The 13,287-nt window shown below is 41.0% G+C and overlaps 1 protein-coding gene across 1 annotated transcript in view; it reads right to left on the reverse strand.

Moving 5' to 3' along the window:
* Positions 1–13,287, reverse strand: part of LOC137358614 (intersectin-2-like) — a 113,072-nt gene that overhangs the window by 9,532 nt on the left and 90,253 nt on the right. The window contains exons 21-23 of the mRNA XM_068024686.1: positions 7,036–7,251; positions 5,110–5,231; positions 310–392 (exon numbers count right to left, since the gene is read on the reverse strand). Of these exons, the coding sequence (XP_067880787.1) occupies positions 310–392; positions 5,110–5,231; positions 7,036–7,251 (421 nt within the window). The remainder of the gene's footprint in view (positions 1–309; positions 393–5,109; positions 5,232–7,035; positions 7,252–13,287) is intronic.

Raw genomic sequence — 13,287 nt, forward strand, 5'->3', positions numbered from 1 at the left:
CTGCTGCACCACTGCTTAATTCTATGTCACAGATCTGAAAGGTTTGGGTTGTCCCAATGATTCACCACATGGAAAGTCTATCTCAGCCATGCATCAGACAGAGGTGCAAGTTGAGGCCAGATGCTCCCTCACTGGGAAGGAGGAAAAACTGAAATGCAAAACACTTTAATGATTCTCATGCAGCAACTAACCTGGGTACTGGAAGCAGGGTATCTCCCTGTGTCCTTACTTGAGGACTGGGGAATGAGAAAGATTTAAAAGAGGAAGTGGGCCAAATTGAGTTAAAAAAATATATTTTTAGATGTATACCTTGATAAGCTTTTTCACGTTTCCCTTTCTCAGTTTCTATGAAGTGTTCTGATGCTGCTTTAATCTTCTGAACCCAGGCAGTCCTGTTGGGGAGTGAAGGAGAGAAAACTCACCAAAACTTTAGAAAGATTGGACAAACTTGTTCATGTATCAAAAAAAAGGCAAGTATATAAGACAAAGTCAAGTATACAAAAATGACTAAGTCCTTAAAAGAAGTAGCTATCATTCTTCTCAGAAGCATCTAAAAGTATTTCATACTTTGAATTATATCTACATTTCAGTCATTGCACTTATAAAGGCAAATATGGCAACATGCTTGCACACAACTATGAGATGAACGGCCAGCTGATCTATTTTGATGACGTATGTTGGTTGAGAGATGGATATTGGTCAGGACGCTGGGTGAACCAAAATAGGAGATGCAAGGGAATCAGAGAAGATAAATATCACAGCACTAGAATACATGAGACCAGAGCTATCAGGGTCTTCCAGTTGTTGGTAAACTTAAACAACTTAGTCTTAGTTATTTTAACTGAAAACAAATTCTGTAAGTTTGTCTTGCACATGCCATTCAGTAACCTCACTTGACTTAAGCTGACAAGCTACAAACTTAGGCATATTTAAAAAACTTCTAATGTGTTAAATTGCTTTTTGCTATATATACTGTAATGGAATCAGTTGGCTCAAATTCTGCAATATAAACCTTTTTTCACAATTAGACAGAATTCAAGGACTTAGTGGCAGTTTTGGTAATATATGGGGCAGGAAAAAGACACATCATTCAGGCTAAAAAGTCTTGAAGTGACCATGTAATGCATTTTCACATATTGATTATTTATCTGTTCCACTGCATATGGAGAATAATAAAAGCAAAGCAGAGAGGAGATCCAGAAGCATCAGTTTTTCCCAGTCTGTCTACCAACACACAGAGAATTAATGCTAAGAAATTAAACCAGAAAGCCAACATGGCTCACTATACAGCAAAGTCCAAGGCAACAAGCTACACATATTCAAATACAAAGGGCAAAATGCAAATAAATGGCAAGCAAAAAACAGGTTGGATCATGCAATAGCAATGAAAGTATCAGGTAGCAGCCTCTGGTCACCATGGCATGCCAGATACAACAAATTGGCAGCTTTACTGTTCACAGAAATAACTTGTAATCATTTTCATAGGAATCATAGAAATTACAGCACTGAAGACAGCCATTCACCCCTTTGTCAGAGCTGGTTCTTCATCTAGAGTTATTTACTTTAAAGCCCCACCCCTGTCCTTTCGCTATATCTTTCCTCCTTTTCAATTATCTTTGCAATTCCATTTTAAATGATGTTAGTCACTGCTTCAACAGTCACTTGTGGTAAAGTCCATGTTTTAATAACCTAATGTGCACTTATTTGGCTAAATTCCCTCTTCATTCCTCTAGTGATAATACTCATATTATGACCATTTTCCAGTCACTCAAGTAGTTTTGGAAGATCTGCTTAATTTCTTCAGCACTGTGATATTTAATTGTCAACTCTAACCCAATTGTTGCTCCCTCCCTTCCAATTTCAATCTTAGTTCCTGCTGCTGTAAACCAGGTAAATGGAAAGAGGCCATTTGGCCAACCAATCTGTGTTAGCATTTACCTTCCACTCCAGCAATACCCGTTATTAACAGATACTTTGATCTCTATGATTGCAGCATGCATTCATGTCTTTAGCAACTGATCAAACAGCTCAGGAGCAACAGTAATCATGGCAAAGAGCCAAAATAAAGGAAACTTCAAAAATGAGACCAGATGGATCTTCTCACTCAGTGTTATATTCTGCCTTCTCATTCCATTGCACTGACAAAATGTAATTATTACACGTTTATTGGTGCAAAGTCTGAGGGACAGTTGAAAAATTCATCCATCTAATGCATCTATAAAGCTAAAAACTGCCTATGTCTGCAGTTTCCATTCACTATCAGTTTTTAGAATGGAAAATAAATTATTTAATGCAAGTTTTTTCTGTCCCTCAATCTTTCTGCCTGCATCTCCTTTACCGATGCTGTTATTTGCTGTTTCTCTCCTTCGTTTTGCTATCAAATGCTATTTCTGGTTTTCTCTCTCTTTTCACATCTATTTTACTATTCTCCTATTTTTCCTCTTCACTATTTCTTAGAGTCATAGAGAGATACAGCACTGAAACAGGCCCTTTGGCCCACCAAGTCTGTGCTGACCAACAACCACCCATTTATACTAATCCGACATTAATGCCTCAGTACCTTGCTCTATGGCAGTGAGGCCTGGACAACGTATGCCAGCCAAGAGCGACGTCTCAATTCATTCCATCTTCGCTGCCTTCGGAGAATACTTGGCATCAGGTGGCAGGACTATATCTCCAACACAGAAGTCCTTGAAGCGGCCAACACCCCCAGCTTATACACACTACTGAGTCAGCGGCGCTTGAGATGGCTTGGCCGTGTGAGCCGCATGGAAGATGGCAGGATCCCCAAAGACACATTGTACAGCGAGCTCGCCACTGGTATCAGACCCACCGGTCGTCCATGTCTCTGCTATAAAGACGTCTGCAAACGCGACATGAAATCGTGTGACATTGATCACAAGTCGTGGGAATCAGTTGCCAGCATTCGCCAGAGCTGGCGGGCAGCCATAAAGACAGGGCTAAATTGTGGCGAGTCGAAGAGACTTAGTAGTTGGCAGGAAAAAAGACAGAGGCGCAAGGGGAGAGCCAACTGTGCAACAGCCCCGACAAACAAATTTCTCTGCAGCACCTGTGGAAGAGCCTGTCACTCCAGAATTGGCCTTTATAGCCACTCCAGGCGCTGCTTCACAAACCACTGACCACCTCCAGGCGCGTATCCATTGTCTCTCGAGATAAGGAGGCCCAAAAGAACATTAATGCCATATTCCCTGCCACATCCCCACTACCGACCTACACTAGGGGCAATTTACAATGGCCAATTTACCTATCAACCTGCAAGTCTTTGGCTGTGGGAGGAAACCGGAGCACCCAGCGAAAACCCACGCGGTCACAGGGAAAACTTGCAAACTCTGCACAGGCAGTACCCAGAACTGTATCTGGGTTGCTGGAGCTGGGAGACTGTGGTACTAACCACTGTGCCACCCCTTACAAACTTTACCAAATCATCCCTACCCTTCTTAATTCCAGGGATACAGAGTAAAGCACTGTCCCATCAAATGCTGCCAAGCCAAGTTATCTACAGAGTAAATCTCTGTCTTCTCTGTTTCTCTGATTTGGTTTCACTGCCAGCTTTCTCATTCATCATCATCTACTAATATATCTTCATGCATTTCTGACTCGATCCTTACCTGCTGGATCTACCTGAAGACCAGTCACCTCACTAACTAATGTACACAGATTGCTTTCAATGTTCTAGCATTAAAGGTAACCACGCAAGTTTATTTCACATGGATTTTAAAACTATTTTACCGTCATATTTAGTTATCAAAACATGAACTTGCTACATCAATACCACAATTGTACATTGTATATTTGTACCCCTCAAAAAGTTTCAAAAAATTCATGTCTCAAACCTCAACTGATCTGAAACTACCACACACAAATGATAGATGGATGGAGAATTTTAATAGGCAGTCCTTTAGGGTTAAATTCTGAAAGGAGGTTTATTAGGTGGTTTCAAATGTATGTTATGCTTAAGGTTGCTATGAGATCGAAAAACAATTCTGGAGTTTCTTGAGTTTACCATGAGTTTTGAAATGCTTTATGGTGCTGCCACTTCTCTAACAAAATCTTTTTGATTTTTGGGCACATGTGACAGAGCAATCACAGTGATTACAGAGCAATCTTAATAGTAAGCTTGTGATTGATGGCAGCTTGAAGGTAACTGCAATTATGTCATTTAACAAGATTGAAAACAGACTTGAATTCACAGGTTGTAACAGAAATGGTATCCTTTTCACATTACAGATCTCGGAAACCAGAACAAAGGCTTTACACTTCCCTTTGTGCGGCATTCTGACAGATCACTGAGTTGTCTGAGAACATTAAAAACAAGCCAAGGCATTCTTTGTAAGTGAAGAGGAAACATACCTCCTCGTTAATGATTATAGTGTGGCACTTTTACTGGTATTTAGGAATAAATTTATACATAATTAAGAACAAATTTTAAAAAGTCTACCATGAAATCAGATTTTGATATTTACTGGGAGAGATTTTTGTGTTTGTGACAGAATTAGAACTGGGTTTATCCTCAGGGAATGATAAAAGGTTACCTGACACCTCATTAACTGGCAGTTACTGAATTATGGTTTGTGGATTACATTTCAATTGAACAAAATTATTTAAATTAGGAATAAGTACAGAACTTGACCCAAAAGCCTGTTTGATTGTGTTAACTCATAACTGTTCTTACAAGAAGATAATAGTAATTGCATAGTTTGTGCCCGGGCCTCTTCTAATGCTCCTCTGTACTCAGTGAGACAAGCTGTGCAAAAGGATCTGGGAGCTGTCATTTCTCTTTCTCTTAGTGTTCTACTTTTCCCCAATAGTCCAGCTGAGAAAAGTACTCACTGTATAGGGAACCACAATGCAGACCCATATCCTTTCATTGCAGGGTTACTGCTAGTATACTAGCACGCTACATTTGTAGCCTGTTCTAACAAGTGACATTTCAAAAAAGTGAGTATTGTTAGGAATGAGGGTTACATCCACTTTAAGTTATGCAACAGCTAAGTTTCGTTTGGCAGTGCTGCAGTTACTTAGACCCATGAATAAGAAGTTTCTAACAATAATATGATACACATTGTTAGACTGATTGAAGCTACTCACCTCTCACTTAGAGATTCAACTCTGAGTGTGTACACCCTATCGATGTGTGAAATGTGAAAGACTGGATCATCACTTGATGGATCGGTTGGCAGTTTCACAAGAACTTCATTCAAGAAAACAGGCTAAAGAAATCAGACAGAAATAGATAATGTGGGTTAATATTCTCACTCAATGCAGATCTCATGGAGTGATCAATCTTGACTGTAAAACCCTAAAGAGTGAACGCTTGCTGAGGTAAACAGAATAAATTGTTGCTACCTCACATTTAAGATCAACACAAGCTCAAGAAATTTGAGCTCCCTGGAAAAAGCTTTTCTGTGGAATCCTCCCCCTCAGCACTGAAGGAATGGGCTGTAATTTTAGGGAGTCCATGATATTAAAGCTCTCTTGGAATGATATCGCAGAACATCTAACTTGAATGAAAATAGTAAAGACAAAATAGCAGTAAGTCTTAGCAGTGTATTGGGCCTTTTCTTTGCATTCTTTTCAACTTGAAATTTACTACAATTCATTTGATTTTTCTGACCCAGATTTCTTAAAAAATTTGGTTTCTTCCAAGTAGTTTTTACAGTTGCTCACTTTGATCCTTCACCAATTTTCTCACACACACCATCCAATATGTTTGTTAAAAACGCCACAAAAATTGCTGCATCATTGGCAGCATGCCTCTAGTTGCCTTGGCCCTAAGCTCTCGAATTCCCTACCTAAATCTCTCCGTCTTTCTACCCCTCCCTGCTCCTTCAAGATACCTCTTCAAAAGCCTGCATCTTTAACCCAGCTTTTGGTCATCTGTCCTAACATCTCATGTGGCTCGTGTCAAATTTTGTTTGATAACACTCCTTTGAAGCGACTTGGGCCGTTATAGCACATTAAAGGCGCTATATAAATACAAGCTGTTGTTAAAAGATGTGTCATGCTAGGCCCCCACCCGCCACAAGAATGAGGCACAATCAGGAGGTGTCATGCTAGGTCCCCACCTGCCAAGAATAAGACACATTAATTTTGTCATGAACACTGATTTTAAACTGTTACTGAAATGAAAAAAGGACTTGTTAAACAGATCAGCTGTGGCTGGAAAAGACATTTGCCTATTGACAGACGATGATCAGAAGGACAAAGGCCCATTCCCTGACACATTCAACCCACAATGGACCTTGATCACCAGGTATTTGTGTAAGAGGAGCATTCCAGAGACTGCTAAGGTGATACAATCCAAGACGTGGTCAGACCAGTTAGTCACATGACGAACCTGCTTGGCAACCTGGGTTTTTCTGAATTGTACAGTTTGCACTCAGGATGTCTGTTTGCTCCTGTACTGAGAAAATCTCTCTCCTGTTTGCTCCCATCGCTTTCTCACAAGCCTCTGAATCTACTGAAGACAGATGAACCCCTAGAGAGAAAAGTCTCCTATAGCGAACAAGGTTTAAGAAGAATAGTGGGCCCCAATGAAAATCAAGATCTACCTCCAATCAAGGATTCTACAGTGAGGTCGAAGAACTGTAACAACAACTCTTCAGATATTGACTCAAACTTTTCCACTTTATTTTTCTTCTGCTCTTTTCTGTCTCTATTTGCATGAGTATCGTGTATGCATGCTAGCGTGGGTGCGTCATGTATCCATAGGTGTTAACCGAACACGTTGTGTTTAAAATTAAACCCTGTTACGGTAAGACCAGGTGAAGGCTGAGAGGGACCCCGAGACACCTTTCTCATCTGGTCGTAACAGATGGCTGATTCACTTGGAAATGGAATCCAACATGAGTGAGTCTCTTTGGGAGAAAAGGGACAAGGAGAAAACACTCAAGCTTTGTTTATATTGCTGCCCGCCATCAATAAAACATCGCTAACTGTAGATCTACAAGCCACATCTGAATCATGCATTTCAAAGTTCACTTGTGATATCAACATCTGTTTCTACCAACCTACCGTTTTATACATTTTAAACTGCGAGTTACATTTAGAGCTGAACAGTTTTTCGGAACCTGATGAAATAAATGTCTGTTTTGCTATGTAGGTGAGCAGAAGGAAATCGTTGAAAAGGAAGCCGTATAACTCTTTGTTGCTCTTTGTTTTGTAAAGCTTTCCACTGTGCAGCAGCTTCCGTGGTCCCAAGCAATTTGTTATGGAGTTGAAAACAATGTGCTAAAAAACAAATATGTTAAAATTACCAACAAATTATAGCTATTGCAAAATGCAAGTCACGAGATTTGGTGTTTCTTACAGGCACCCTCCAGAAACTGAGCATGCATTGGAAGCAAACTGGAATTACTGAATAAATAAATGTGATTAGCTCTCAGCTGCTGAAAGCAGTTCAAGTTTTCAGGTCCAACTTTCTGGAATCCAATATTGGTCTTAATTTTAAATCTGTAGCTTTGTGACAGATTGACCCATCCACCTGTCTCCTCACTGTATCGCTCAATGCCCTATCTCTTTAGAAATACATCTAACTGTCTGTTCAACCCACTTATACTGCCTGCTTTGAATGTTCTTTCCTTTCAAACTCTTAACTTTTGTTCAAGGGATCAATGTATTGTCCCACCCACAGGTATCTTCATCCACCATCATATACACTGAGAAAGAAGGGACTGCTTTTTGGTAATATACCAAAACTCACTGGATTTCGGTAGGGTACCAGTGGATTGGAAAACCACAAATGTGACACCCCTATTCAAGAAAGGAGGGAGACAGAAAACAGGAAACAATAGACCAGTTAGCTTAACATCTGTCATTGGGAAAATGCTAGAGTCCATTACTAAGGAAGAAATAGCAGGACATTTAGAAAAACATAATGCAATCAAGCAGAGTCAACATGGTTTCATGAAAGGGAAATCATGTTTGACAAATTTGTTAGAGTTCTTTGAGGATATAACAAGCAGAGTGGATAAAGGGGAACCGGTAGATGTAGTGTATTTGGATTTTCAGAAGGATTTCGATAAGGTGACACATAAAAGGTTATTGCACAAAATAAGAGCTCAGGTATTGGGGGTAATGTGTTGGCATGGATTGAGGATTGGCTAACACACAGAAGGCAGAGAGTCGGGATCAATGGGCCTTTTTCAGGTTGGAAAGTCATAACTAGTGGGGTGTCACAAGGATCGGTCCTAGGGCCTCAACTATTTACTATCTATATTAATGACTTGGAGGAAGGGACAGAATGTAGTGTATACAAATTTGCTGACGATACAAAAATAGGTGGGAAGGCATGTTGTGATGAGGACACAAAGAATCTGCAAAGAGATATAGATAAGTTAAGTGAGTGGGCAAAAACTTGGCAGATGGAGTTCAATGTGGGAAAGTGTGAGGTCATCCACTTTGGTAGGAAGAATAAAAAGGCAGATTATTATTTAGATGGAAAAAGACTACAAAATACTGCAGTACAGAGGGATCTGGGTGTTCTTGTACATGAAACACAAAAAGTTAGCATGCAGGTGCAGCAAGTAATTAGGAAGGCAAATGGAATTTTGGCCTTTATTGCTAGGGGGTTAGAGTTTAAAAATGGGGAAGTCTTGTTACAACTGTACAGGGTATTGGTGAGGCCACACCTGGAGTACTGCGTACAATTTTGGTCCCCGTATTTAAGAAAGGATATACTGGCATTGGAGGCAGTTCAGAAAAGGTTCACGAGGCTGATTCCTGGGATGAAGGGGTTGACTTATCAAGAACAGGTTAGGCCTTTATTTATTGGAGTTTAGAAGAATGAGAGGTGATCTGATGGAAACATATAGGATTCTAAGGGGGCTTGACAGGGTAGATGTTGAGAATATGTTTCCACTGGTGGGGGAATCTCAAACTAGGGGACACAATTACAGAATAAGGGGTCACACATTTAAAACTGAGACGTGAAGGAATTTTTTTCTCTCAGAGGGTTGTAGATCTCTGGAATTCTCTACCTGAGAGAGTTGTGGAGGCTAGATCACTAAATGTATTTGAGGAGGAGGTAGATAGATTTTTGAAATCTCAGGGAGTTGAGGGTTAAATGGAGAGGCCCGAAAGAGGAGTTGAGGCCTGGGACAGATCAGCCATGATCTTATTGAATGGCGGGGCAGGCTTGAGGGGCTGAATGGCCTACTCCTGATCCTACTTCTTATGTTCTTATGACTGAGGGTGAATGTGCAATTACTTTTACTGGATCGTAAATAACCTGTGGAACAGGATTTCAGAGGTGATGCAGAGGATTAACTCTTTGCAATCCTTCAAGACTTTTGGAAAGTCAGGTTATCATGGCATATGAAAGATAAGACTAATTATTCTGGTCAATAATTAGTGTGTTTGAGATATCGTGGAAATTACCTGATCATCAGTCAGGAGCTGGAGAGCAACTTTTAATACAGGACTCTTAAACTGGCTACTCCAAGAAGATGGGTGGGGGAAGTGGAGATAGAAAAGGCTGGTACACAGTCATAGACAAAAATGGAGCTAAAGATAATTTCTTATTCTGAATATATAAAACACTTTGTAAATGTCACAGTCTAGTCATGTACACATTTTCCAGGGTATTCTACTGACAGAATTCCAACCTTCATTTCTAACCAGCTGCAACTCAGATGGCAATCCCGCAGAGTCAGGCAAAACAAATTTCCCTCATAGTTAGCACCCTACCAAATTCACGGCTGTGAAAAATACATCAAGGACTGAAATCTCACATCCTCTGTGCAATTGGCCATTTTGCGAACATCGCGTGTTTCAGTGATTGACACAAGGCTCAACTTGTTAATTGGTAGATCAGGAAGGATTTCCGGTACAGTTTTGAGAGTAGCAGTCTCAAGTATTAGCAGATAAGCGTGAATGCCAGAATGAGCAAATCAAAAACAGCCACAACCATTACCGCAGCACATCAAGTGAAAGAATTTGGAAGCCAAATTCTGCATGCAAATGGTGGCATACTGTTTTGTACAAGCTGCAATGTTTCATTGGATCACACACAGCAGGCAACAGTTCAGTGCCACTTAAGAGTCCGAAAGCCATCGCAGCAGAAGGAGAGCATCCAACAGCACACCGCTGGAAAACAAACATGCAAAAAACAAGCAACAATTTCATCTCTTTTTAAGAAGTCAACAGAGAGCTCAGAAAATCGTCAGTTGGTTACAATGGAACTTGTGGATGCTTTTGCAAGTGCCACAATACCATTGGAAAAACTTGATCACCCAAAGCTGCGGGTATTCATTCAATGTAATGTGCAAATTGGTGGTTGCTTGCCACTGCAAATAAACCATGACAGGACTACCTACCGAAGGTTTCTGCTGTACACTGAGAGAACAATTCCAACAACTCTGTGGACACGGAGAGAGCTGTATCTCAACACGGAAAGGTGTTCACAACACAGAGACAGAGAGTGAAGAAACAGGAGGTTGCAGGTTGCTCCAAGCTAACACTCAACCACTGACTTCAGTAAGTAAAGAACGTGACCTGCTTGTAGTCAGTTTTAAAAAATTTGTTCTTAAGGTGTGGGCATCGCTGGCAAGGCGATTAGGAGGACAAGGGGGAAGAGGACAAGGAGGTCGTGGGGGGGTATGGAAGATAGTGAAGGGAGGAGGTGGGGGAAGGGCAGATGGAGAGAATAGAGGAGAAAGAGATGGAAAAATAGGGCAAGAAGAGGGGATAAGGGAGATGGGTAGGAGGGGGATAGGGGATTTGAGAGGGGCAAGGGGAAATGAGAGGGCTGAGCGGAGATGGAATGGGAGAGATGGAGAAGTGCTAGAACTTCTCAGGATGGTGAGACAATGGACACAAATTTATGATTGGTAGGAGGGGGATGAAAGCCCACTGTTGAGTGGGTTTGCGAGGAGGAAATGTTGTCCAGTGACAATGTGGCAGATAGTAAAAATACTGCTTAGTGGTGACCAGGGGTGAGGAGCAGAGGTGAATGGGAGTGGTTAGAAATGCCAGGAATTCAGGATCAATGTCATCAGTGGTGACCAGCTACTGGCAAAGAATATGCGGAGAACAGTGACAGGGATAGTGCAACAACTTGCTCATTGGGGCTCAAAGACAGTACTACCTGGAGGAGGGAGAAATCCTCTTCCTGTGGGGGCGGGGATAGGAAGTAGTGCAACAATAGTGGTGGTGGTCCTATATTGAATGGCAGAATCTGAATCAATAGCACTTAAGAGTTGGGTGGGGTTATCAGGGAATCATTACCAGGTGAACATCTACCATTTTCTAGGGGCTGGGGGGGGTGGTGTTTATCTGTTGGAAATCAGCTTGCAAGGATTGGAAAGAGGCAACGTTGGATGCATCCTTTCAGGAGATAGAATTCTTTGGTGTCACTCAGCAGCTTCACTGGAGGAATTGCAGACTGCCTCACAGTTTAACATTTCTGCAGCAGTACTGGGTGTGAAGTTAATGTTAGTAATGCATAAGTTTATCAGTGTAATTTAACATTCAAAAACCCACAAGAGTTTGCTGACATAGGGCTTTTCAATGCAGTTTTAAATGGAATGTTGCACCATTCTATTATTTTTAATATACAATAGATTTGAACTTCTTTGATCTGTCTGCGCTATCTATTTGGCCAGATTTAACACCAAGCAAGACTTGAATTTCGATGAGATGTGAAATGAGAGTTCTCTATAAAGAAACAACCAGACATCAAAAGTGAAGACTACTGATTTTTCGAGGCAAGTACACATTAATCTGAACAAATGCCTCAATTCCAAGATCTCACTGATTGATTGCTGTGTTATGGCTTTAGAAAGAATTAGATTACCAAATTACAGCAGCAATACCCCATCTACAAACTTAACTTCAAAACTAAAATAGCAAAGCAACAGAGTTGTCATCTGATATGCCCATTGCTGCTTGAATGGCTTCTGACTGGATAATGAGACAGAATTATTTTGAGCAGATGAAACAAAAGAAAATAAGCCCTGCAAATCCTGGAAATCTGTCATAAAAATAGAAATGGTGGTGATATAGAATTGTTAGAGTGCATAAGGAGGCCATTCAGCCCATCGTATCTGCACCAGCTCTCCGATCGAGCAGTTCACTTCGTGCTGTTGCCCTTCCTTCTCCCCATAACCCTGCACATTCTTCCTTTTCATAGAAGTCTAATTCCCTTCTGAATGCTTCAATTGAATCAGCCTCCACCACACACTCAGGCAGTGCATTCCAGATCTTAACCACTCGCTGCGTGAAAAAGATTTTCCTCATGTCGCTTTTGCTATTTTTTAACCAGTTACTTTAAATCTGTATCCTCTCGTTTGTGATCCTTTCACGAGTGGGAACAGTTCCTCCCTATCTACTCTGTCCAGACCCTTCATGATTGTGAATACTTCTATCAAATCACCTCTCAGCCTTCTCTTCTCCAAGGAAAAGAGTCCCAACTTCTCCAATTTATCTTCATAACTGAAAATCCTCATCCCTAGAATCATTCTCATGAATCTTTTCAGCACTCTCTCTAACGCCCTCACATCTTTCCTAGTGTGGTGCCCAGATCTGGATGCAATACTCCAGCTGAGGCCAAACTAATATCTTATATAAGTTCAACATAACATCCTTGCTCTTGAACGCTATGCTCCATTAATAAAGCCCAGGGGACTGTATGCTTTATTAACTGCTCTGTCAACCTGTCCTGCCACCTTCAGTGACTTATGCACATACACACTCAAGCCCCTCTGCTCCTGCATCCCCTTTAGAATTGTACCCTTTATTTTACATTGTCTCTGTATGTTCTTCCTACCAAAATTAATCACTTCATATTTCTCTGTATTGAACCTCATCTGCCACTATCTGCCCATTCCACCAACCTATGTCTTTTTACAGTTCTACACCATCCTCCTCACAGTTCACAACGCTTCCAAGTTTCATTAATATATATTAGGAAAAGCAAGGGTTCCAACACTGCCCCCTGGGGAACTCCACTACAATCCTTCCTCCAGCCCAAAAAACATCCATTAACCACTACTCTTTGTTTCCTGTCACTCAGCCAATTCCGCATCTATGTTGCTACTGTCCCTTTTATTCCATGAGCTATAACTTTGCTCACAAGTCTGTTTTGTGGCATTGTATCAAACGTCTTTTGAAAGTCCATGTACACCAACCACATCAACAGCATTGCCCTCATTAACCATCTCTGTTACCTCCTCAAATAACTCCAGCAAATTAGTCAAACATGATTTTCCCTTAAGAAATCCATGCTGGCTTTCTTTAATTCATCCACATTTGCCGATGTGAATATTG

This window comes from Heterodontus francisci, chromosome 3, assembly GCF_036365525.1.
Source record: "Heterodontus francisci isolate sHetFra1 chromosome 3, sHetFra1.hap1, whole genome shotgun sequence".
NCBI classification, from domain to species: domain Eukaryota; kingdom Metazoa; phylum Chordata; class Chondrichthyes; order Heterodontiformes; family Heterodontidae; genus Heterodontus; species Heterodontus francisci.